The sequence below is a fragment of the Carettochelys insculpta genome, chromosome 12 (genome assembly GCF_033958435.1).
Source record: "Carettochelys insculpta isolate YL-2023 chromosome 12, ASM3395843v1, whole genome shotgun sequence".
NCBI lineage: Eukaryota > Metazoa > Chordata > Testudines > Carettochelyidae > Carettochelys > Carettochelys insculpta.
Window position 1 is genome coordinate 15,760,786 of NC_134148.1, and position 27,750 is coordinate 15,788,535.

The 27,750-nt window shown below is 41.0% G+C and overlaps 1 protein-coding gene across 1 annotated transcript in view; it reads left to right on the forward strand.

Moving 5' to 3' along the window:
• The first annotated feature begins 2,915 nt into the window (after positions 1-2,915).
• LRRC49 (leucine rich repeat containing 49) overlaps positions 2,916-27,750 on the forward strand; it is a 112,135-nt gene continuing 87,300 nt past the window's right edge. The window contains 8 exon segments of the mRNA XM_075006730.1: positions 2,916-2,963; positions 2,966-3,046; positions 4,884-4,946; positions 6,035-6,122; positions 9,006-9,203; positions 10,982-11,084; positions 14,002-14,205; positions 25,734-25,800. Of these exon segments, the coding sequence (XP_074862831.1) occupies positions 2,916-2,963; positions 2,966-3,046; positions 4,884-4,946; positions 6,035-6,122; positions 9,006-9,203; positions 10,982-11,084; positions 14,002-14,205; positions 25,734-25,800 (852 nt within the window).

Genomic DNA, 27,750 nt, shown 5'->3' on the forward strand with positions numbered 1-27,750 from the left:
GTTTGAAGGCTATCAATGACAATGGGGAGGCAGTGGTGAGAATGTGCAGAGTTGGGAATTTGGTTGAGAATGAGTAGTGGTACGAGACAAGGAGATCCAATATCACTGAGTATCTTCATGAGCACCTAGAGAGAGTGATGGATGAGATCAAGGAAGAGGTAGAAAGAATATCTGTGCACGGGATGGGAATTAACAATGTGAGGTTCACAGAAGATATAGTTATCATTGAGGAAGATGAAGAGAAGCTAGCAAGAATGGCGCAGGTGCTAAACAAGGAAGGGAAGCAGCACAGACTGATTATGAACATGTATAAAACAAAAACAATGGTATTTGGAGGTAATGAAATAGGAAGGAAGGTCGGTGTAGAAGCCCTCAGGCCCTGCAGCTGCACTTCAGCCCAAGGAAAACCTAAAGCACCAGCAAAAGCTGTGCTAGCGGGAGAGGTGGAGGGGAGCCCTGGCAGAAGCTGCAGGGGAGGGGCCACCTCTCAATTGCTGAGGGCCCCATAAATTGTAAGGGTGGCCCTTACTGTTACCATGTTTTACAGATGGGAAACTGAGACCCAGAATGATTAAGTAAGTTGCCCAAAACTATAGCCTCTGGGGCTATGTTTACACTGCGGGCTATTTCAGGATACTGAGGTATCCTGAAATAGTAACTTTGTGTCTAGGAAACGCTCCTGGCATTTTGAAATATTTTTTGAAATACTGGGCTTGTTATTTTGGCATCCCTCTACCCCTTGTTGCGGGAGAAGTAAGGGATGCCTCAGAATAGCCCAAAATTTTGAAATTTGGCACTAAATCCCAAAATAGCCTATTTTGAAACTGACTCGAAATAGGATATGCAATATGCATAGCGCAAATCACGTGTCTTATTTTGAGTTAAGGGCACAATATAAATACAGCCTGGTAGTAAGAAATTGAATGTATATGTCTGGCGTCCTAGTCCAAAGCTTTATCTCCAACAATCCTCCACCCTTCTCCTGTGCAACCTATTGGTAACTACCAGGAAGACAATCCCCTAGGACACACAGCAGCATCCCTGAATTGCCCTTTCCTTATGTTCCCTTTCTCATGCCGATCCCCTGTGGGATTTTAGCAGAGCACAGGACTTTTCATAGGCACTCTGCACGTGAGGGAAGTTCATTCTATGTTTTTGGTGCTTCAGTTTGCATGTGTGTGTGATGAAAAGAGTAGATGGACTGAAAAGTGGGTGCTGGGAAACATAAAGAGTTTATATGATTCAGTGCTACGTCTTATAATAGCACTAAATTTAAAAACGGTCAAAGACCTATTGCTTAATGTTTACTTTGTAAAGCCTTCCTAGATGCTTGTGGAACTATGCAAGTAGAGTCAACAACTATGAAAAAGAAACAGCAAGCTGAACATTTTACTTGTAAATGACTTACATGTATGGATGTTAATTTCATTATTGATAATATGTTAAAGAAATTAGGCCAAATTATTCCTGTGTTCTCATTCATAGTCAAGAGATTGTTGGTTAAGTATTGTCTATTCTTACACTTGTGCTTACTGTGGTTGGATTAGGAAAACCACTCAGCAGATGTGTGACATGTCAGCATCACTGAATTCATCCATAGAACAGCTACATCAGTGACTGTGGCCATTTAGGCCCCATCAAAGGGCACTAACCTGGAAAGATATCTCCCATAGTTTGGAAAGAAGTTGAGTTGTAAATGACCATTTAGTCCTCTTTCCGTGTGTGCACATGGATGTGTGTGCATCTTTATTGTGTTGTGTTTACAGTATAAATTGGAAGGAGTCCCCAATTTATTTAGTGCAGGCCACTATATAGTCATCAGAAGATGAGAATTTTCAAGCACTGTTTTTCTAGATCAGATTGTACCAGTCAGTGACCTAAAGGTGTCCACATCATTCATTGTCTCTGAAATGATGCGTGTAAAGTGGTATCTTCACAATATGGTGCTCTTTACATTTATGTACCTGTTTTTCAACAATCCTCTGTGTAAGCATTTTGCTAACATTTATAATACCAAACTCCATAATCTTTTTAAAAGACGCTTGCTGGCACTGTACTTACTGTAATTTATAGCTTTTCACAAATGTGCTTGTTTAGCACCTGGATTTACTTTCTTGCTTCATTAAATGCCTCATCTGAGCCTGAGCTGGTTGTTCATTTTTTCTTTCCTTTTACCTGAGCATGTGTCTTAAAACTTTGACAATATCAACTACTGACGAAAGCATTTCATTCTATGGAATGAAATTAGCATTTGTACAACTTGCAGGATGTTTTGGGCAGTGTCAAGGATTTCCCAACAACTTGGAGTTTGAAATGACTATTTTTTAAATTCAAGAATGAGATATTGAGAAGGCATTCTCAGGTTGGGACTACCTTGTAGCGTTATCCTGATTCTAGCCCTTAAGTAACATTTGTCTAGTAGTGGCTGGGCCCTAGTACAAATTGTGACTTCCCTTGTGCCTGTGTTTAGGGGAAGAGAGGGAGACTTGAAGTGGTTGTGCAGCTATGTTAGTGGCCGAATTGGAGCAAAGCACCAATGTGGACAAGAGCACAGACTGTGCAATGCATAGCAGGTGGGTAAGTAACTTGCCAGAAGAAGGAGAGGGCCAGTGACTGGAGGGGTGAGCTGGGGATATGGATAATACACAATTGCTTGATCTTTCCAAGGCTACAGGTGTGACTGGGGCAAGTCACAGACACGGGCTTGCCCACGTGTAAAACAGGCTTCCCCATCTCGCCAGGCCGCTAGGAGGGAAAACACAGTGAGGAAGGCGCTGCAGCGACGCAGGCCAGCCCTGTGTCACAGATACACAGCACCAGGCGAAGCCAGAGCGGCCCTGCCGGGGCCCGTTACCTCCGCCCCGGCTGTAGCATCCCCGGAGCAGCCGGGAGATGAACCGGAAGTGGAGGTTGCTATGGCGACTAAGGAGCGGTTTCCGGCGCCCGAAGCAGGAGGCCGTGGGAGCTGGGTGGCCGCTGGGGGAGACTGGTTTCCATGGTGCCCAGCAAGTGCCGGCCGGCCGGCGGCAGGGCCGGGCCCAGCACTGTAGGTGTCGCGGACGCGAGGGGACGGGTTACCCACCGCCGCGGGAAGGGAGCGCGTAGGTCCCGACGGGGGCTGGTGAGCGGGTTGCCTCGGATCTTCGCGGCGCCGGGGAGCCGCGTGCCGCTGGTCCTCGCCCCTCACAGCCTGTCCGCCTGCCGCCTCGGGCGGGGCCTGTCCCCGGCACCCTGGGCCTCCGCCCCCTCGCATCTCAGCTGGCTCCCTCCGCCGCTGGGCCGCGTCCCGCCCTGTGTCACTAGCCAGCTGCCCCCGCGCTCTGCTCCTGCACCCGTGGGCGCGCCGCTCCCTTCGCCAGCGGCAAGCGGAACGCTCCCCTCGGCCAGGGCTTTGGGTGGGGGCAGCGGTGTGCTCGGGCTGGAGGGGCCCGGGTGCTTTCTCTCGCAGCTAGCGAGGGGGCAGCGCGCGGGCAGGTAGGCACAGCGGCTGTCTGCTGCCTGGGGGGGCTGGTTGTGTGCACCACCAGGCGTGCGGTTCAGGGAACACGACCACAGCTACACTCTGCCAAGCGGCGTGGCACGCCAGCAGGGCTCAGGAGCGACATGGAGACCTATACTGACGTGTATGGTTCATATGGGGCTACACGAGCCGCTTCCTTTCGAAAGGGGCATGTTAATGAGCGGGTTCGAAAGATGCTAAGGAGGCGCTGCAATGAATATGCAGCGCCTCATTAGGATAATCGCGGCCGCGGCGATCCGAAAGTGCGGCTTTTGCAATAGCGGGCGGCACGTGGAGACGGGACCTTCCGAAAGGACCCCCCCCTAGTTTTCGAAAGCCTCTTTTTCCGGCCCCCAGAAAAGCCGCACTTTCGAATCGCCGCGGCCGCCATTATGCTAATGAGGCACTGCATATTACAGCGCCTCATTAGCAGATTTGAAACCGCTCATTAACATGCTCCTTTCCAAAGGAAGGTGCACATGTAGACTCAGGGACAGTGTTCAGCGAGGACGCTGGGGTTGTGAGTTGCTTTAAACTTTTCTATGAAGCTGTTGGGATTGCTTTTTTAGGTATGTTTGGAAAGACTAGGGTTAGGCTTTTGGTAAATAATAAGCTTTTTAAAAGCCCCTGATATCTTTTCTATAAAAGTCCAAGAGGAGTATTTCCCTATTTAAAAATAGATCTGGTGTGCTGTCCATGCAGGGGAAAAGAGAATATTTTAAGGTGCCTTTCTTCAGCTTGAATGACAGACTGTGTCTTTAATGACAGACTTTGTGTACTTTGTGTGACATATGGGATATGTTTAGCTACGTGCCTCTGTGAAAAGCCAACTGCAGTCATATTACGGTGTATAGCAACATTTGTCAGTGTTTAAAAACGCTAAAGGTAGAGGCATCAGGTTCCTGCCCCAACCCCCAGAGTCTTTTCCTTTGGTAGGGGGAGGGCTCCAGCATAATCATTGTAGAAGGAAGGCACAGTTTGGGTGAGAAGACTGTGTACACTATGTGTTCACATACATCACCACACCCTACAGATGTGTGTTTACTTCACTGTTTATACCACTGTTTAAACTTCTGCTGCAGTGGGGGTAGAGAAGCTACTTGAATGCATATTCTACATACTGCTAAAAGATGCATGCAGTGTATGTCAGACCTCCAAATTGTTACTTGAGTGTAAAACTGAGAGTATGGTGGAGATGGGGCAGTGAGTTCAGATAACCATAAATAATTATGCTTTTGTCCCTTATGACAGTATAGTCTAAGGCAGCATTCTTTATTGGATGGATTATTATAATAGAAGAATTTTTCTCATTAATAAGGTGTATTTAGCCTTTTGTTTTAAGAAGTCAGTTTTTGCAAAATGAAATTTTTGTTTCAATTTACAGGGTAACAACTGTGGGCTTCAGCTGGTTATCCAAACCTCATCAGTGGCAGAGAGACATAAACCAGTGAGATCCAAATACATTTTAAAAAAATAAATTACTGAAACTTAACTAAGTTTGATATTTTGCCTGTATTTATTAATGCAGATGCAGAAATACTCTTGTAGTTACAATTTCCATTTCTACAATAGTTTTTTAAACATTTGGGTATTAGTATTTTGTTTTGTAATGATGTATTTCACCCACCTGGGACAAGTGCTGTGTGAACTCTGGCATCAATTATTGCTCTGCTGTGAACCCAAAATAAGTTTCAGCATTGTGCCTCCCTTCTGTTTTTTCTACTGTGGTAGATGGCGAGTCTGTTGTCTCGTGCAGTGCATGTTCCCTAGTTCAGCCACGCTTGCCAGTATATTGTGGGAGTGCCGCTCAAGTCTCAATTCCCATCTTGTTTCTCTTGTCAATGTGCTTGAGGAACTGGAAGAGTGGCCAAGTGGAAACTCTTTCAGTGACACTCTCCAGGATGTTCTTGACTCATTAAGGAAAACTGGATTCTTGTTACTGTACTCATGATGCCCTGCAAATAATTGTATACTGCCCAGACAAGATTTGATGGTGTAGATTGCCTACTTCGGTCTATTGAATTCTAGTATTTATATTTTAAAAATAAAGCTGTTCTTCAGTAGAATTATTATTATAGAACAATATCCACGAAAATAACATATTTTGGCTGAAATTTTCAAACCCAGCAAAACAACGTTGACACCCAGTAGCTGTTAATTTTCTCAAGGTAGCTTTGAAAACCTTATCCTAACTGCAGTTCTTTTTGCACTTTTTCAGTATTTTCTTTTTGATAATGAAATATTTTAAATAACCATTTTATCTAATTTGTTTTAGATGTTTATAACATGCCCTATTCGTTAAAGCTGTCGTACAAAATCTTCCTGGTACTACACAGTTAAATCTGATTATTACTGCCTTATTGAAGAGAATGAGACATTTTAACATGAGTAAATCTAATAGTCCTCCTTAAGAAAAGAAATATTTATCTTAAATAAATAATAAGTGTACCACGTTGTAACAATTAACTATAAAACAATCTGTGTGTGTGAAAAATCTTGTTTCAAGCATATCATATTTTGAACATTGTGTTGCAGTTTGAATTCAGGATAAATAAAGACCAGTCAGCTTTCCAAAACAGGCTCTTGCAACATGATATTGAAAAAAACTATTCAGGAAAACAAGGTAAAGCTTCCTTCTATAGTTAAACAACATTAATTATGAAAAGAAAAAAAGCTTGGTTAGCGGTCTGGAACTTATTTCATACACTGAACATACTTGACAAATAGGTGTTGTTGTTTTTTTTTGTGGTATATGAAAGATTTGACTGTATTCTCATCTTGATGCATGGGAACGGGGATACTAGCTCTACTTTTTATTTTTTGTTTCCAAATTGATTGTAATAGTGTAATCTTGGAGGTAATCACTGTTTTGTCACGTAATGCTGTTACCAATAAGTTATTTGGGTAATGCTGTTTTTTATATAGTAATCATGTCTTGCGTTATAAAAATCATAGAAATTGTCCATCATCAAACGGAAGCTTTTTAATGTTATCTTTGTAGGGCAACAAAGAGAGTTTTGCACTGTCATAATCTGTGCTGTCTGTAATCTTTGAGTGATAGAATTTAAATGTTTACAGGGCTGTCAAACCAGCATCTTGGAAGAAGATTGTTTGTCAGAATTCCAAAACTTTTCTGAGGAATTTACAAATCAGGAATTTTGTTAATTGCAGTGTTTATCTGGATACCAGAACAGACTGTGTAGGGAGAATAAAAGTTTTAATGTAACTTAGGTGTAAGACATTACATTTGGTTAATGTGCTGCTTACAGTCATAATTTTGGGGAGCTAATATTTTTAATAAGGTTGGGAAAACAAGTGATGATACTGCTTAGTATCAAAAATAAGAAAATAATTGTCATTCATTGTATATGACTGTTCTATATTGAACTGATATGTGTATATGATTACTGTCTCTTATTCTATCAGTACCCATAGGCACTAGGAGCTCAAGAAATTGAGAGACTATTTCTCTTAAATCTTCAGTAGTGCTTTGATAATTTAATAGCTCTTTCTGGAGTAACTTTGACCTGTGCATCAGAAGAAATTGATTTTGTTTGGTTGAACTGCATAAAGCAATTTTTGAATCAAAGGTCTGTTTAAAGAGGGTAATGATTCCACTGGGAAGAAAATAGGGGTCATTTTCCAAGTGCATTTTTTAAAATAATGAAACGTGTTAGCTTGTGAGAGGGAATACACCATGTAAGATTTCACTACCAGTTGTACTGAGAATGGAAGGAGCTTCAAAATTCATTTTTATTTGCCATGTTGCTGTTACCTGAAATCATACAGGAATTATGATTGGCATGAACATAAGATTGGTTTGATCATGATGATACTGAAATCTCCTTATGTGTCTCAAAAACAATGAGAAATTCTGTGGCACCTCATAGACTAACAGATTTATTGGAGCATAACTTTCATGGGCAAAGACCCACTTATGCTCCAATAAATCTGTGAGTTTATAAGGTGCCGCGGGACTCCTCATTGTTTTTGTGGATACAGACTAACATGGCTACCCCTCAGATAGTACACCTCTGAGGTCTTTATGCAGGTGTGACATACCATGTAAAAATCCAGACTAATGAACAACTGTGTCACCCCTGCTCTGCAAACTTGGGTGCCTTACAATTCTTTACAAATAACAAGAAGTCGTGTAGCAGGTTAGGTAGAGACTAACTAGTTTATCAGGTTTTGAGCTTTTGTGAGTAAAATCTACTTCTTCAAATGAATGGAAGAGGGTTTACCCACAAAAGTTTATGACCTAATACATTTGTTAGTCTTCAACCTGCTACAGGACTTCTTGTTATTTGTGAAGCTACAGAACCAACATGGGTTTCTCTGTGAGACTACTTACAGTTCTTTGCCGAAGTTTCTCCCACCTGGGTGACTCATTGTACTGTCTCCCAACATGAGTTGCTGTGAATGGTTGCAGTCTTCCAGCCACATTTGGGTTCTACTCTGGTTCTCACTATCCTTGATTTTATTGCAGGGTGACCCCAATACATAGCCCCAGTCTTAGATTTCCCCCTTAGTAATGTTGTCCAAAATTGACCAGCTCTTTCTTGGACAGTACACATTATATTTAGTCTGTTAGTCCTTCAGGAGCGTGATATGCACACTGTCACCTGAAATGGAGTTAGCCAAAAATTTCAATTTAAATACATTGAATTAAATAAAACTATAAAAAAATTTAGTAACTATAAAGAAAAGAGATTTCAAGTGAGTACAAGTAATGAGGTACAAAACTCAGAACTGATTATAAGAAATATAAAGATATGTATTAACAAGTGTCTTAAAAACTATATAGGATTCCAGCAGTTTCTCACCACATACTTTCAGCAGTCTGATCAACCAGACCATATAAGTGTAAAAATTGACAAACTTATATACTGAATGGGGAGTATGGCTTCTGTTGCTGCTTTAAGTGCCATGAATGTGATAGTCAGAGAGAATGGGGTGCCTTGGGATATTTGTCCTTTCTAATTTCAGCTGCTCACTTGAAAAACGTTTCCAGCTGTATACTGGGAATCAGTCTGTGTGGTAGGATGCTGTTCCCTTCTGTTTTTTATTTGTTTTTTTAATCTGTTTGAGCTTCCTTTGTTTCCCTTCATGCTTGGTGACTCTGGGCACTAGTTAATTTGCCTTTAGCAGTAAATTCTGTTTTGGCAGGAGTGGGTTGTTTGGAACATATGTTAATAACATCATGTAGGGAAATCTTATAACTTAATAATGTTGTCACATGTATTTTATCAGACAATATTGACCAACACGTTATGAATTTTCACGATGCTTAACACTGCATACTTGTACAACGGTTATTATAGTACCATGTAGGGACTGAATACAGGGGTGTATTCTGTTACGGCATGTTAGGTTCTTTTAAAATAATAAATACTCTTTAAAATAATGGTTTTGTAGGCAAATAAATCACTGATTTTGAAGTAGTTTGTGCAATTTATTGTGAACACAGTTTTGTGGTAATTTTACTTATTTTTCCCCCCTTCAGGAGATGGAAGATTATTGAATCCTTTGGTGCGTAATAAGCAGGTGTATGTCCCAGTAACAGCCAATCTGGCAGACCTTTCTGGTCTGGAATTGAAACAAGGTACAAGCTGTCTATCAGCATTTGGGGAATCTTCTGCTCATACTCCTACAAAATCCAGAATCAGACAAGGTTGTCCTAGTGCTGGTCCAAATGTTTCAGGTAACTACGGAGACTAGACTATATTGACAAGTAGTCCAGTTTTTTTCTTTCTAATTATGTGTCTTGTGCGAAAGTTGTAGGTTACAACTTGTTTATGTTTCTCCACCAGACAATATGTATCAGAGAGGTAGCTGTGTTAGTCTGTATCTTCGTGATAACGAGAAGTCCCGTGGCATCTTAGAGACTCACAGATATTTTGGAGCATAAGCTTTCATGGGCAAAGACCCACTTCATCAGATGCATGATATGTGTGGCTAAACAGGAATTGCTGACTGTTACTCCTTTATATTTTTGTGTTATGAGGCTCAGAATGAACTTTATCCATAAACTGTTATAGCTTTAAATGTAAAGGACATTTTTGAAAAATAGATTTCTTGTTCCCTAAATTTTTTGTCGTCTTTATGAGCCACTCTTCAGTATTGTACTATATTTTGTGTAGGCTTCCTGTTGAATTTGAAATTGATTTTTTTCAAGTCTTTGATCTTACATGTATAGGCTCAAACAGCTGTGATGGAACTTACTTAATGTTCTTTATGTATTCGTCATATTCCCTCCACATCATTATTGTTATTTTTTTTTTTTGGTAATTATTATCTGACTCTCTCCCTCTGTTCACCACAAAGAAAGGAAACCAGATTTTGGGTTGCTGCAGGAATTTAGCATACAAATCAAGGAAAAATGTTTCTTTTTTCTTTTTTCTTTTTTCTTTTTTAAATCCAACCTACTCGCAGTATCCAACAGTGTGTCTAGTCTACTTTAGATTTATAACAAGAAGGAATGAACTTTTGGATGTGTTAAAGAAACTGCTCTTTGTCACTTTTTTTCAGATTCCTTCCTCCCCCCGATATAAACTTATTTTAATTACAATATAAGGAGGAATTTGTGCTGTCAGCTATAGAACTTGAGTCTCCATTCTTATATTGGTGTATGGCCATAGCGATTGGCTGCAGAAGAACATTTTTAGTAGATGGTTCTCCAAATAACTCAGAGGTTTCCAAGCTGCTTGGGTTTTCAATGTTTTTAATGAATTTTAAAATCTTTCCCTTTGCACTAATTAGTTAATTATTAACTATAGAATCCAGAGTAGTTAATTAAATTATTATCACATTAAAATAGCCACTCCTTTCTTTTACCATAACACTGAGAGACACAGGGCCCATTCCTCTAAGACGTGGTGAAATCCTGACCTTTGAATAATAGTTCAGCATTTGCTCACCTGGATCGCACAATATTGTTTTATTTTGTAGTATTTTTAAATCATCATCCACACTTACATGTCATATTTTCCTCTTTAAAAATATATGTAACTTCAGGCATAGCCAATTGTAGGCTTAGAGTTGGAGTGAAGTAAAATAACAATCTTCTAATATACCTCCTATCTCATTTGGAGGATGTCTTCCTCCGAATTGAGATACAAGAATTAAATCCATGAACGCAACCTGTAACCTGATGTCTGAAGGATTCTGCAGCATTCTAATACAAATAGAGGTAACTTCAGAGCAGGTTCCAAATTTACAACCTACTACGATAAAAAATTAGTTGGTGTCAGGTTATGTAAAATCAACCAAACTAGTAGTTACATTTCTGAAAGTGGCCGTATAATATAGTTTGTAGTAACTGATAGTCAGTTAAGTACCATGCTGGAGTCCTAACAAACATCTGAACAATGCATATCTTAATTTTTTACACATAGGAATAAGCCACCTTTTTTCTGCAGTATTAATAAAGCAACTTTTAAAATGTCTGATTCAAGGGGTTTTTTTATGGTTTTCTAATAGATAACATAAATTCTGGGAGCGGTTCATCAATAACAGCATTTCCCATTCTGCATCGTGCTGCTGATGAGAAAATAGTGAGTTCTGATAGGCTGACCCTGGAAAGGTGAGGAATCTTGTAATGAATTACATTTAAGTATCATGCTGTCTAGATAAGAAAAAGGTGCACTGTACTTCAAAAGGAGTTTTTTAAAATCACATCATGCTAATCAGGATACTGCACACTTCTGTGTAAAACTTCTGTGTAATTTATCATAACTTTGACAAATATTCCATTTATGCTCTTCCTCGGTTTGAGATGGGTATCTTTTATATTATATTACAAAGGGTAGACTCTACATTTAAACTCTCACAGTTGGTTTTATAATCTGAATTGTGATATGTCAGAATTTTTAAATTTAGGACTGCCTCCATCTTTGTTATTAATTAGTATTACTGAAGTAATGAACAGAGGCCTCAATTAAAATTTGGCCCGCATTTTGGTAGATGATATACAGATATGAGACATGGCCCTTGCTCGCCTCGATTGCAGTAGTGGCTGAGTGCTATGAAAAATTTGGTCTCTGAGGTAGAGAGGTATGGTTATCTCCTTTCTGAAAATGAACAATGGAGGTGCTGAGAAGTTAGATATTGCCCCGATCATGTAGGAAGTCTATTGCAAAACCAAAAATTAAACTCTAATGTCTTGAGTTGTAGCTCAATGCGCTGCCAGTAACATTCTTCCTTATACATAATTATTCCCCTAGTTAAGATGCTCAAGAGATGTTCTGGAAGGAAAGCAAGTCTAAAAATCATTAACTTTTGAGGCAGACGATGCAAGGACATGGTTGTGAATTCTGGCTGTTGTTCTGACATGGTACAGTAGGGTCTCAACATTTATTTGCGAGTGGCTGCTTCCCCAGGGCTCTGGGGTGGAGAGCGTCAGCCTCTGCCACTTCCCAGGGCTCCAGGCAGGAGCGCCAGCAGCCAGGATCCAGGCGTGAGCTAGTTGCAAAATTCAGCATTCATGAGGGTTTTCAATGCCGAACCCTTGCAAATGTTGAGATCCTACTGTAGTATGCTTTGGTGAAACTGAACCTTCCTTCGTTCCCTCAAAGAAGGTCCATTTCCCTACCACCCTGATTTGGTTGTGACACATCAGAAGTGTTCTGGCTTACATTAATACTAAACTGTTTGTTCATACTGTTTTCTGGCCCCAGTAGTAAGGAACAGGCAGTTACGACCCAAAGGGTCTGAATGTGAGAGAAACATGAGGTGCAGGAACACGCTAGCTTAGGTACCAGTGTGCACAGAAATATTTGGTAAAACACGTCAGAAGCTCCACGGAGAAAGCTGTCTGGTTTATGGATTTTTCCAAGGAAAAATAAGTTTTTGAGAGCAGGTGCTGTGGCAGATGCTGAAACACAGGAGAGAAAGCGTGTCATAGTGTGAGTGAACAACAAAATACAGTAGGGTGTCAACATTCGCAAGGATTCTGTGTTGAGAACCCTTGCAAATGTTGAATTTTGCCAATACGTGGGGGCTTGGAGCCCCGGGGAAGCCATGGCTCCCTGTCCGGGACCCCCGGGGAAGCCCCTTGTGAATACTTGAATTCACGAATCTTAGGTTCGTGAATGTTGAGACCCTACTGTATGCACTGGAGCTCCCCCAGCTGGTGTCACAACCCTAGGTAGAGCTTGAAGTAAATGCTAAAAGCTAGTGGAGTGTTCTGTAATGATCTTTTGTCCATTAGTCTGGAAAAACTGATGACCAGCCACAGTAGAATTTGCGAATTTTGCAAAATCTTAATTTTATATACATTTTATTAAAGGAGATTTTTTTTCTCTTCTCTAGTGCAACCTTGTTTTAATTTTTCTGTCCTAATACAGGTCTTAAAATGGTTATCCCATGTTTTAATGATAAATATATTATATCCTGCTCTTTTTCATGCCACGGGTGATAAAGTCCTGTGTTAATGATGTATAATTCTTTTAAAAGACAAGTTCCTAACTCATAGTAAGGTTAGAATAATTATCTACAAATTTGTCATAAAATCCTGCCTCCATTTAGGTCAGTTGGAGCTTTGTTAGGGACTGTAGCAGGGACAGGAGTTTCGCACTTACTTGTGTATGGGGTTTTATGAATTTCTGGACTGACGTATCTTGGCTACGATATCATTTCTGACTATACAAATATAGTGGTGTAAATTTTAGAAAAATAATAAAAAACACCCCAAATATTAAAAATGATAGACTAAAACAGTATAAATCCCCAGCCTGCAAAATTTATGTTCCAGCATGTAGTTACTCCTCTAAGGAGTCCCATGAGTTCAATGGAATTCCTCTCAGAAGCAACTGTCAGAAGGGTTATAACTTTTTTCGCAGTACTGCACTGACCACTTATTTTAATTCATATATAGCCTAGGTTACTTTTGTTTTTACTTGTAATTAACATATATTATTTAATTTGTTTTATAAAGTGAAAGTTCAGTGAACCAATTAATCCTCCTAAAATTCAAAGTAGTAAAAGGATAGTTTGACTGGCATTAATATAAATATGGACTGCTGATATGCTATCCAGGAAGACTTTGGCAGTCACTGCACTGCCTGTTGGAAGATTATAATGTGGTTCAAAGTGTCTGGTACTGAGATGATGGCTCTATAGCAATACTGTTGACTAACAAGTAATTGATGATTCAGACAAAGCCTTTCGTAAACAGAAGCCTCTGGCCACATTTATTATAATGTGTTGCAAAATGTGTATATTAAATTTTGTTAGCATCCTATAGTTGTAACATGTCTTAAAATAAATGAGGTTTAATAATACAGTGCAGTGAAATGACTTTACACTGTGTTTATTGTCCACGTTTTTCAGATTATTACAATTTTCAATATTCTATTTCTATGCTGTAGTCTTCGGGATTCTTTGTAATTTGTATTTGCACTATATTTTTATAAATATATTTCATTATTATCACCTACTTTGTTTATTAATTTTCTAACAATTGGTTCTACAATTATTACTTTGTAATCTTTCTTTTTCAGACAAAAACTGACAGTTTGTCCAGTTATTGATGGGGAAGAGCATCTTCGCTTGTTGAACTTCCAGCATAACTTTATAACTCGGATCCAGAATATTTCTAATCTGCAGCATCTTGTTTTCTTAGATTTATATGATAATCAGATAGAGGAAATAAGTGGGCTTTCAACTCTGAGGTCTCTGCGTGTTCTCCTCTTGGGGAAGAACAGGTAAAAATATTGAGTAGGTCCATATATTTTTATTTATGGTGTAACATCTGTAATCCACATCACATGCGTTCTGTTTAAAATCTCTGATTATCATTAGTTATGAGAGCTGCAAAATTATTACATTCATCTGTGTTAGGACCAGTGCAGAGCATGATAATGAGATTTTTAATTTTTCCGAAATGCCACATTAACTCAGCATCTGTGCTGTGGAATTTGCCATTTTGTCTGCAGCCAGGTTTTTAACAGTGTTTATCTCCATGTGTTGTCAGAAGCTGCCTTCTGTTGCTTCTTACTCTCTGGCTTTCCTCGCAAGAGGGTATTAACTGAATTACAGTGCATAATCCCTGCACTCATTGATGTAGCCACATAGGAGGAGATTGGAAGACTGAGAGCTGAAGCTCAGCTTGCAGTTTAGGAGTGTGGAGAGTGAGAAGTGTAAGCCCAGTGGAGAGCACCACAGTAACAAAGGCCTAGGGAGTTCCTTTCCTGGCATATGTTAGAGGAAGGAGAGGAATTGCTTGCAGAGCATAATTGAAAACAGTGACAATAACAATGATGAGTTTTACACAAATAAGTATTTTAAACTGTGAGACATGCATGCTTTTCTATGAATAAGGGAGGACAAGAATGTGAGGTATTTCTTGATGGCAGAATAAATATTTCAATGAACTGTAGGTTTTGCTGCTGTGAAATTTTGTGTCTTGACTTGAATAGAGCTTTCTGATACAATGGTGTGACTACTGCACCACATTTAAACATGGAAGAGCAGACTAGTAAGTAGAGCTATATAATTTAACTGATTTTGAGCATGATAGTGCTTTTAATTGTACAGTTCTTTTTTTAAGTAAACTAGTTTAGCCTCATGAGTCTGAGAACAAAGTCTGGATTAAGGTCACAGCTCCTGAAGTGGTTACATCAGAATCTCAATTTTCATCTAAATATAAACATAATTTTCTAGCCCACTGATTTCTGGTACTTATGGTTGTGAAGAAAATGTGACCCAGATAAGACTTGTGTAGTGACAGCAGGGTGACTTCCAGAGAGAAGAGCTGCATCCCAGTGAGGTGCTAACTCCAGAAGCCACTGTTCTGGGGTGAGGGTGAGCTTGAGGTGGTAGAGAATGAGAGCCTTAAGCTGCTGCCCTCCTTTCTGGCCCCCACCAACTCTTGGAGTGATTGTGGCAGAATCTAGGAGTGGGGGCATGAGGAGAGAACTAGTTTGGGGTCTGTGATGTGACTGGGGTGTAAGTTGACCTAGTACAGCCCTACTAAAAAGTGCCTGTTAAATCTAAAGAAATTACATTTTTAAGGATTTATTTATATCCCTATGATTTTTGTGCCATTTTAAACATCTGTTCATGTTTGCTATTGTCATTTCATCTATACTCTTTGAGAAAGAGAGTATACGTACTGAGAATATGAAATATTTCATATAAAGTAAGGTACTTTATAAATATAGTATTTGTCTCCTGAATCTTCAAAATTATACACGATCTTGCCACAGGTGTGCAACTTATACTTCTTTCTGGTTAGTTATTCTCCAGATGTGTGTGTTGAACTCCATTCTGCCAAGTCGCTAGATATTGTACTAGTCTTCGTGCCATGACAGTACAATGAACCATCAAGAACTGGCCTTGTAAACCCAGGGTTGTGAGTTCAGTACTTGAGGAGGCCATTTAGTAGTCTGGGGCAAACAGAGCCAAAAAAAAAAATTTGTCAGGGAAGGTGGTTTGTCCTGCTGAGAGGTTGGGGAGCTGGACTCGATGACCTCTTGAGGTCCCTTCTAGCACTATGAGATATGTATATCTCCATGGCTGCGTCTACACGTGCACGCTACTTCGAAGTAGCGGCACCAACTTCGAAATAGCGCCCGTCACGTCTACACGTGTTGGGCGCTATTTCGAAGTTGAAATCGACGTTAGGCGGCGAGACGTCGAAGTCGCTAACCCCATGAGCGGATGGGAATAGCGCCCTACTTCGACGTTCAACATCGAAGTAGGGACGTGTAGACGATCCGCGTCCCGCAACATCGAAATAGCGGGGTCCTCCATGGCGGCCATCAGCTGGGGGGTTGAGAGATACTCTCTCTCCAGCCCTTGCGGGGCTCTGTGGTCACCGTGGGCAGCAGCCCTTAGCCCAGGGCTTCTGGCTGCTGCTGCTGCAGCTGGGGGTCCGTGCTGCATATACAGGGTCTGCAACTAGTTGTTGGCTCTGTGTATCTTGCACTGTTTAATGAAAGTGTGTCTGGGAGGGGCCCTTTAAGGGAGCGACTTGCTGTTGAGTCTGCCCCGTGACCCTGTCTGCAGCTGTGCCTGGCTCCCTTATTTCGATGTGTGCTACTTTGGCGTGTAGACGTTCCCTCGCTGTGCCTATTTCGATGTTGGGCTGAGCAACGTCGAAGTTGAACATCGACGTTGCCAGCCCTGGAGGACGTGTAGACGTTATTCATCGAAATAGCCTATTTCGATGTCGCAACATCGAAATAAGCTATTTCGAAGTTGGGTGCACGTGTAGACGTAGCCCATATGTCCTGAACACCAGCCTTCATGCTCGAGCCTTTAGTTCCACTGCAGGCACATCCCAGCTCCCCGATTGGCTGGACAGACAGCATTCTTGTAGGATACCTGGGCTACATAAAGACCCCAGCAGGAAATGGAAGCTGTCTGAGTCACAGGCCATTGCCTTGCTACTTTTGCATAAGCTTATCATACTGCCTTTCCTGACCTTGTGTTGATGTCCAGCTTTGTTGCCTGACCTTGAGTTGTCAGATCACTGTCTTAACTTGTTGACCCTTCTCTTCAATTACATAGCCTGACTAGTGAGCTCAGCGAGAACTCTGATCAGTGTCCTGTACCACCTTTGGTACCAGTTGACCTCTTGGCTGCCCACCACCTGTGCACACATGACCATTCTTTTGAACTTCGACCAGCCTGCTTTGGCCGTTGGGCATTACAGCTATCTTAGTGGTAATAGAGCAGAGCACACATTGCATATGCTAAATCAGCAGACATTCAAGTGTTATGTAATTCTTAATTACAGAACTACCAACTAACCAAATTGCCTAGGAATGAAAAATTTTGTGATATGAATAGTTTTACTGTCAAAAATCTTAACAGAAATCTTCAAGATGAAACCCGAACAAGTCCCTTGTGTATCAGGCTAGGGCTAAAATACAACAGAACCTTTACGTTGCTTTTAGGTATGGTAAGAGAAAGCTGTATACCAAATTTGGCAATCTGAGCTCTTACATTTAGTTGGAGTTCTTGATCAAACAGACAAATTTTCTGAAATATGTAGCAGATAAGTTTCTCATCCATCAGCATACAACTGATTCTGTGTTTTCAAAACTAATCCTAGCATGTCAGTTAAAGTATGTAAATATATAAATATGAACATTTCAATGGCATAAACACCTCTACAGTTTTAGGATTGCAAAGTTAAATGTCTTTCAGTTTTAAGCACCATACACATTGCTGGATATCAGGCTTCAGCAGAATATTTAAACTTGATGTAGTTTGAGAACTTTGCACTTTACATTGCTTAGATGAGGCATTGTAGTTAATGGGAATGTTGTAGATTAACTGTTATCTTATCTCTCCTAGGTATCAATTTCTGTACACTATTGTGTTCTCTTTGTTAATGGATTTTGTTTGTGGGAGATACTGGAAGTCATCCAGTCTGGTCTCAGATCTGGGTTTCAAGTCAGGCCATCTTTTGATTTTGGTCAAGCCTGTTCAAGGAATACTATTAGTTTTTAAAAAAAATTAATCACTTCCAAACTTCTTCATAAATCTTTTTTCTTTCCTGATGCCTTGGACATTGAACTGCCTTTCACTGAAATAAGGTGAGAGTCACTAACCTTTCCCAGGAATTGTTCCCTCTTGCTAACTACCAGGCTTGTAAGTCTGTTGCTTGTGTTTCTTCTTATTAGATGGCACAATACTGCCTTAATTCCTGGTTCTGACTCTTTCTTTTGGTTCCTCTCTTGACTTTTAAAGCTCTCTCCCCTTTCTCCCTTCAGCTCAAAACCAAATCCCCCGTCCCTGTTTCCCCTGTGACACGAATTCTTTTTGACTTGACTTTGGAGAGTAAAATCTACATAAACATAAATCAGTTTAGTTGGAAAGTAATGAAAGTAGAGATGAAGGTCCCTGGGTTATAAGCCATTGGGCACCATTCCAGGAAGTTTGTATGGAAACACTCATTAAAACAGGTGTCTTTTCTGTCTTATCCTCATTTTCACTTAGTGGTTTTTAAATTTCAGAAAAATACATGAGCAACAAATGTAACTCTTTCTGGATCTGGAGTGGGTCTTTCTACAAACAGAAGACCCTCAAGGATGTTATGAATATATTGCATACCACTTAAAAGAAGGTTTTTTACTTGTTGATACTTGGTTGAGTATTTGTGAGATTACTAAATCTCAGTGGGGAGAATAAATCCCTCTTATAACTCACCAAAAATGGACTTAGTTCATGAACATTATCTTAGCTCTAAGATGTTTAGGCATCAGGTTTTATGTATTTTTTTTCCTTAAAAGAGTTCTTTAGTCATGCAACAATGATGATAATACTGTGCACACAATCAGGGTATCAAATGTAATGAAACAGCCTGTCGAAAGTACAGTGCTTTTCTAAGAATACTGTAACACTGTATTTTCATCCAGGCACAGAAAATATAAAATTAAAACTTAACCTAAACAAAAATTAGAACCCTGCCCCAAATATTTTATGTAACCAAAAATTGGGCAAGCTGTCCATAAATGAACTTTTTTGTATTTTGGAGTAACATAGTAACATTACTTGTGTATTTGCTTAAAGTACTCAGTGATAACACTTTTGACATTTTCATTAAGAATAAAAGTTTTATTGACAGTCTAAAGGTTCAGTTTTAGAAAGTGAGTCCTCCGTTTTTGTTCACATTAATTTAAGAGAGGGAGCCATCTGTTTAATAATCACGTATTTTAGAGGGGTAGCCGAGTTAGTGTGTATCTTCAAAAACAACCAGAAGTCCTGTGGCACTTGGTAGACTAACAGATATTTTGGAGTATAAGCTTTTGTGGGTAAAGACCTGCTTGATCACATACATCTGATGAATTGGGTCTTTGCCCACGAAAATTTATGCTCCAAAATATCTGTTAATCTATAAGGTGCCACAGGACTTCTTGTGGTTAATCACATATTTGTCAGACTTTGTTTTTGTTTTGTTTTGTCTTCTAAGCAAGAGGCTACTTACAGTCAGAAAGCTTGAGGAAACAATAACAGCTCCATTAAGTGTATAAGGGTTCCACTTTTCCCAAGTTTGTACTGATGTTTATTGAAGACTGTCCTGTTGATCCTTTTTAATAGTATAATGGGGCAAAACCTGTACTTTGTTTCTGTGTTCCTCTTTAGCTGAAATAGGAACATAGCTGAACCATCCTGACTTTCATTTTGCAAAAGATATAACCGAAGAAGGTTCTATAAAACCCAAAGTACTCTATCTTTGTATAATGAACTTCCCATTCTTGCAGTCTTCTCCAGATGTTTAGTCTAAACAGCTGCTGAAGAGAGAACCTTGCAGAAAGTCAGTTTAGGCTCTAATATGGTCAGAGTAGTGGCAATTTCCTCTCTAAATACCCATTGGGTATGCATTTCTCTATCAAGTTCTCTTCCATTTTTTCCAGCTGTTGGCCTTCTGAACTTTTTTTGCATTTGTATTGTTCAATATTTTCTTTTGTATTTAGCTTTAGTAGCAATAATTTTAAAGATTTAAAGCTGATCTTGCCAAAACCAGTATATGATGTTGTTGTAATAGATCTATTACCAGAAAGCACACTGCTTTTTTAGTCCTTCCCTACCTGCCTTCCAGAAAAAAAGGTCTCGTAGACCTTTTTTTTCCTTCCTGAGTCTGAATTCTTTAAACAGGCCAATATTAATTTTTCAGTCATTGTATAGGCTGGAAGAAATTTTTTTGCCAGAAGCTAATGTATAGGACAAACAAATGTGTGCCTCAAACTTGACTGCAGCAAGCAGGTAGTCACAAGTAAACTTGGTAATTTCTGATCTCATACCATTTATCACAGTCACCAGCCTTTCCTTTTCTTAACTACGTATCAGTTCATCGGCTTAGAGTAGTAGATGTTGAAGACATTGCAGAAGCTGTGCATACTCCAATTCTAACAGCCATCTTTTCTTGCTGTGCATTTTTATATGAAATTATCATCAGTATTTCCATAAACATTTCCTTGTTTAAATAACAAGCAGTCCTGAAGCACTAACAGTGCTTAAAGTCCTTAAAGACTAACAGATTTATTTAGTGGTTAATGAGCTTTTGCAGGTAAGATCCATTTCCTCTGATTTGGTTTAACTGTACCCGTGAGCGCATGTAATCTTGTAATTGAAGATTGTCTCTAAAAGTAGTTTTAATATTTTGCACATTTCTCTGTTACACATGAAGGCATCTGTCTCTCTGCACACAAAGGTACGTCTCTTCCAGACAGCTTAAATATTTCTTTTAAGTAGATCATCCTCAGATAGGGAGAGAGTAGATAGAATGGATGGTGGATTTCCCCTCTGCTTTAAGGAGTTTGCTGTGGTGATAGGAAATATAGCTAGTGAATAACATAACTTTACGTAAATATAGGCCAAATACTGCTGCTTTTAGTCATATGTGTGCTGCTATGTAATCAGTAGGTGCAGTGTGACTCAGGGCTGTATGATATGGCTCTGTGGTTGTTCATGTTATTCATATTGACTATCTCAAGGGAAGGGCTGTACTTGATCACTTGCAAGTTGGAAGAATTGTTAAGCAAATTTTAGGTGATTTAGCTACATGATCACCAAGGAAGTGTTTTCTAAAGTTAAAAAAAAATCAAAGTCCATTAAATAGTTGTCAAAATGTATTATTCCTGTTTGGGTATCCTAGCATTTGCACTGTAGAATTAAATATTTTACTTATGAATTTTAAACCTGGTAATCTTTAAGAGTGCTGTGAAAGGTCACATGTCTAGATAGTAATAACATTAGAGTGCTGTTTTAGTGTATTGTATTTGAAAGTTCAAGTTTGGAGACAGCCATTGAAGAGTTTTATTTTGACAAATGAAGGAAAAAAAAAGTAAGTCTCTTCACCTTGTTCTGGTTTTTCTAGTTTGTTCTTGAAGAATAGTACATGGGATGTCTCATAGAGTCTGCCAGTAGGTGAGGCTGTGAACTATGTAATACTGACTTGAGGTTAGAATATTAGCAAATGGAAAAGAACAACGAAAAACACCCAGTAAAATAGTGGAACTCCTCAGGGCTCTGAGTAAGGTCTTGGCCAAGGAGTGGGAAGTGCTTAAAAAGAGAGAATACCAGCCACAGAAATAATCTCCCTTTTCTTTTCCTTTGACATCTTGTATCACTTACAAGAAGCCCAGCGTTCTTTGGTTTAATATTCTTAGTGCTTTTCTCACCAGAATCTGCCCTTCAAACTGTCAAAAGCCTGTGTCACTATTGGTTTCCTTCTAGGTGAGAAGGGATGCAATCAGCTGTTGGCCAACAGTGTTCCACTTCACCCAATGATGTTTTCTCTGGGGGAAAAAAGATGTTTCATTTCCAATTCCTCCTCTTCAGAGGCTGAGCATGCTCGTTCTGTAATACTGTTGACAGCTGGGAAGAGAGGACTATAGGCTCTCGACTTTTATCCCATTCTCCCAAAGTGACAGTTTGCTCCATTGAAGCTAGACTTGGAAGCTAGCCATAGTTCCAGTTTAATAGTATGTTTCATATTTTTTATACTGAAGGTGATAGACATAATTTGACCTGTATATTTCTTTTAATTAGCATGAGAAGTAACAGAGTAAAACTGGTATGTATGAATCTTAGTTGTTATGTCTAGAGAGGTCCATGCAGTCTGGATGCTCCCTGTAGACAGAGCAGATTGTTTTTTTTGATACACTTTAGTGTGTGGAGGCAGTCTGTCAATAGAAGCGTAAATTCTGTTGACAGATACCTCTAGTGTGGACGTAGCCACTGTGAAACGGACATGGATGTAAGTTGTTCAACTTTCAAAGTAGTGTAAAGTAGGCTGGATGATAACTTCTGGTGCACCACACTTGGAGACCTGCTATATTAGTGGAAGAGTCATTTCATAGGGATGTTAATGAATGTGCAGAAGCTATTTAAGAACAAAATGATTTGGACAAACTTTATCTTTGTAAAATTCAAATATTATTTTGGAATTGCAGAATTAAGGGTAAATGTAGCAATCTCACATAGCTACAACAGATGTAATTGATTTATAATTTCAGTAAAAAGATGTACGGTTATCCCTCGAGGTACGCAAGGGTTGCATTCCACGCAGCCCTTATGTACCTTGAATTTCGCATAAGTCGGGAGGGCTTGAGGGGGATGAGTTGTGGCCCTGGGAAGGGTCAGGGGCGTTAAGCCTGGGGTGTGTTAGGGCGGCAGTGGTGGTGGGAGGCTGCAGTTGAGCTGGGGCTTGCAGGGGGTTGGGGTGGGGGTTGAGCCTGGCCAAGGGGTTGGAGCCAGGGCTGTGGGGTACTGGGTAGGGGGGTTGGAGCTGGAGCCTGTGTACTGGGGAGCATGAGCTGGGGCTGTGGGTGATTGCGGGGAATGGGGGGTTGAACAGGGTGAACCAGGGCAGGGGGGGTAGCTGGCGGGGGTAGAGTCCTGCACGTGTGTGTGCTGCTACCTGATAGCCCAGCACGTGCCAGGGAAGGGGGTTGAGCTGGGAATGGTGAAGGTTGAGCTGGGCGGATGGGGGATTGAACAGAGGAGAGCTGGGGCAGGAGTGGGTTGAGCTGGCAGGGAGGATCGGGCCCCTGCGCATGCTGGCAGTGGCTGAGAGCTGGAGCCCCAAGTGCGTGGGAGGGGTGTGAGGTGGGGCTGTGGGAGGGGGTGGTTGAGTGGCGGCGGGGTTGGAGCCCTGCAAAGCATGCCAGGGGCTGGGAGCCAGAGCCCCAGGCATGGGTTGAAGTAGGAGCCCCACGCATGGGGGGGTGAGCTGGGGCCATGGGGGAGTTGAGCCAGGTGCGGGAGGTGTTGAATGGGTGTGCACCAGGGTGGCATGCTTGAGTGGGGGCGGGGCAGGCTGGAGCCCTGCGAGTGCTGAGTCAGCTGTGTGCGTGGGGGTGATCTGGGACCACACAGGGGTTGGGGGGGTTGGGTCTGGATCTGCAAGGTTTGAGGCTGGGTTGGGAGGGGTTGAGGCCTGGGTGTGCAGGCCAGGGGTTGAGGCCCCAGTGTGCGGGAGGGTTGGGGGCCAGGTCCATGGGTGGGGGTTGAGGCCTGGGTGCTGGGGCACAGGGGTTGGAGCCAGGTCTGCGGGGGGGTGTTGAGGCCCGGGTGTGCAGGTGTGTTGGGGTACGGGGCTTGGAGCTGGGTCTGTGGGGGTTGGAGGGGAGCCCCAGGCATGCAGCTGGAGCCCCCTGCTGGGGGAGGTGAGCTGGGGCCACCGGGGCGGGGGAGTTATGGGGGTTGAGCCAGCAGGAGTTTAAAGGTGGTGAATGGACACGGCTGTCAAGCAGTGCCGCTCTGGGAAGCTGGGGGAAGGGGCTTTTAGCCTGCCTAACTGCCTGCAGCTGCGGGAAGCTAGGCAGGCTGAGAGACCAGCACCTTTGCATTGTGTGAATGTGAAGCTATGTAAAGTGAGGGTTATTGTATGAATTGTCGGTCAGCCGCATAAGAGCAGGGTCGCATACTCTGAGATCTTACTGTGTTGACACTTGAAGGTTTTAGAGATAGGTCAGCAATATTGTTCCAAGACCAGCACTTCTAGAATATAGAAGAAATCGTTGAAGAAAAGAAACTATACACAGGAAAGCAGTCTGGGGTGGGGTGTGAGGGGGTTTGGGGTAAAAGAACCCATGCTTTTGAATGCTTTTAAACCCTGCTCTTGATGTTCTTCCTTCCCAGCTTAGATAGATAGTATACTTTGTATCACCTAAAGAGCTCAGAAATTTCATAAATTGGTTAACAGATTAACTAGTTTCACGCTAGTTGACAGAAATTGGTATATTTATTTAAAATTAAAACAAAAAAAAAAGTAACGTAAAATGCAATTCTACTTTGTGGGTAGAGTTTGTGTATTTATGTTTGTAAGTCCGAAGCTAAACAAATCTATTCATTTAGTAGTATTTGAGCTCAGTGGCACTGACAAGGAAGCATCCTGTTGAGTTAAAGATCAGATCTGAACTGCAGATGTAGTCTCACACTGAATGGTTGACAAGACACCAAAGGGTTAAAACATGATAGCATAGTTACATAACAAGGCTGGTGGAGAAAGTACATCAGAAAACTTGTAATAGTGAAACTCAGTGATCATCTTTTCTTATAATCTTGATCAGGGACAGGCAAAATTTGTCTTTGGGCGGATTTGGCCCACCAAACATTTGGATCTGTTCCGCCATGATACTCTGTGTTGCCAATGTCTCGGAGCCCAGCAGGACCCTCAGTCAGGCTCCCAGCCTGCCACAGCCCCACATGCCGCTCAAAGTGAGTTTCTACACAGCACCCCTTGGGCATGGAGGTCTCTGTGCACTTCCCCTCCACAACCTGTGCAGCTCCCATTGGCTGGTTTCTGGCTAATAGGAACTGCCTGGTCTGTGCTTGTGGGTGCAGGCAGCTCACAAAGCCACCCAACCGCCATGGCATGTGCTGAACAGAGATGTATACTCTGGTCTCAGCAGCTGCTGATTTTGAGCTACATGGGGGCATGTCAGGCAGGGAACCTGCCTGAGGGTCCCACTGGGTTGCTGCCTGGGAGTCTGCTATGGAAAGCATTTTCTGATCAGAGCTGCATCTGGCACTCCACTCCGTCTCGCACCTCAACTCCTTCCTCCAGGTCACAACCCAAACCTGGTGCACCCCTTCTTGCACCTACTCAACATCTTTCCAAACCTTGTACCCCCACCCAATACCTCTTCCCCCCGGCAAGAATCCACTTCTGCACGCCAATACCCCATCCCAAGTTCCTTTCTGCACCCAACCTCCATCCCATACCCCACATCCCAATTCGTGTGTACAAGTGTGGCCCTTGACCACTTACAAATTCTTGACTGCCTCTTTCCCCCTGCTGCCAAAAACTATTGTCCACCCCAATCTTGATTTGCTGATTGTTATTTTGGGAGATACTACTCAATTAACAGGAATTACAGAATGAGTTTAAGTAAATTGATTCTGGTGGTGACCTCTTGGTAGTTTTGTTTTCATCTTCTTAAAAGAGTATTCCTCAGTTAATCACAATAGATTTTCTTACATTACTTTATACCGAAAGGTGCTATGTATTCCTCTTTCACCAGTGGCAGTAGCATCCTAATATTTTGCAATAGCCTTTACTCAACACCTGTATCTTTGGGTTCCTAATATGTCTTGAATAAGGATGAGTTATGTATGGAAGCTTACTCATTTCATTTTATTGGCAGTTAACTTGTTATTTTCTCCTACTTGGTAAGAATAGATGATAGACTACATGATTTTAGTAGAAGAAATGTGAAAATACTGTCATCTAAAGTGGAAAACAATTTATTTCAACCTCTAAATGTTTCAGAATTAAAAAAATCTCAAATCTGGAAAACTTGAAAAATCTTGATGTTTTGGATCTTCATGGAAATCAGGTACTGTACAGTAAGTATGTCTGTTCTATTAAATCACTTGCAAATAACACTGATTTGGAGACATTGCATCTCAAATGTGTTTTTCTATAGAATTGCTTTTTGGGAAGATGTAATAGTTTTACAGCTCCTTTTTTAGTTCACAGAAACTTATCAAGTAGTCAAAGGTAACATGATGTTATATTGGATCTTGCTCTCCAGTTTCTTTTATTTGCAGAAGTTCATGAAAAGTAAACTATAAACTTATGAACTATGCATACAACTAAAAATAATGGGATCAGTTTAGTTAGAGCTACATCATGCTCATCTAACACAAAACTGCTGTGATATAGTTAAAATAATTTGCAGCCATTTTTATGGTAGGAGAATTAAAATGGTTACCATAGCCAATATTTCACTGGTCATACTCTTTATTACAAATGACTCATTGCATAAAGTGCAGTAATTCAAAATCTATACAATGAATAATACATGTCTAGGATTAGTGCAATGGCTTCAGATTTGGGTAACCTGGGACATGTTCCCAGGTTTGCCAAGAATATCCAATGTGACTTGGGCAAATCACTTAACTTATCAAGAATAAATCAGTTTCTGTGACCTGACAATAGGGAGATGTAATCATCTTTGTATGTTGTTTCTGTTATCTCTGATGAAAAGACTAAGGGCAAAGTATTAGTAACATGTATGTTTGAGAGAGTGGAAGGAGCTGTAAGGTTCTAAACACTTTTTCTGATGTATCCAGTGGAAAAACACACCAGAAAAAGTAAGTCAGATACAATTTCTGTTTTTTATTTTTGAAAATGTAAAATGTATGATATAAAATGTTTAAATAGCTGAGTAGTTTAAAATAACCAGTAGTTATCCTGAATATGTAAAATTAATGTCTGAATATGCCAGGTTCCTGAGCTGTCAAGGCTCTGTACTGATATTGCTCCTTATGGTGTTACTGTTGCACTTTGTCGAAAGCAGGGAATTGAAATATCTTCGTAAAAGTTTTAATGAACAATTTTTAGGTATCTGAAAACATAATTGTTCTTTTGGTTTAGTTTTTTTATTGAACTTTTAGGAGTAGTAATATATGTTCAGATGCAGAATGATGATACAATATTAAAAACAGTCTGTTTTTAGAGAGGACCTACATTTTTATAATGTGGTATGTTTGAGAATGACCCGTTATATATCCATATCATTGCTTCTGTTCACAAGTTCCACCTCCCAGGTCCAGCACCCTTGGGATCTGAGTGGTCCAGTACCAGGGGAGGTTAATGTCTCCCCCATCCCTCTTCCCCGCAGTTCCTGTCTACTACTGCTGGCCCTCCAGCCATGGCTCCCTGGCCCTCCTGCTGCAGCTTGCCACATCCACTGGCTTCCCAGTCCTCCATCTGCAGTTTCCCCCCAAATGCCAGATTCAGCTGCGGCTCACCGCCACCGGCTCCCTCGTCTTCTGACCCCAGCCCTGCATGTATATGGATGTAATGTGAGATATCATTGCATAAGTCTGGCATTAGTGTTATTCATTGAGTTTAGCCATCTCATATGGGCATGATCGATGACTGGAATGACTGGGCCCCAGAGGGATGAAATAAGTGAGGGCATCACAGGCCCACTTGACTGTGTAGGTCTGTTTTCTTGATGACTGAGTATCGTTGCTCACACAGCAACAAATTATGACTGACTTATAGAGGTTGGGATAGCTATCTCCATTAACCTCCTGATAAGTGACTGCCCCAAGTCCCACCTTCGAGGTGTCAGTCTGAAGGACAAAGGTATTGTTAAAGTCTGGACTCTATAGCAAAGGCTCTTGGCAAGGAGGCTTGTCTTCAGGGTCTGGAAGGCTGCATTGTGGGCTGTCAGGAGCTCCATTATGGGGCTGCAGTGGAGGTGAAGTTGGGGATGAACTGCTGATAGTGGTTGGCTAGGCTTAGAAACAGGTGTACATGATATTTTCTGGTT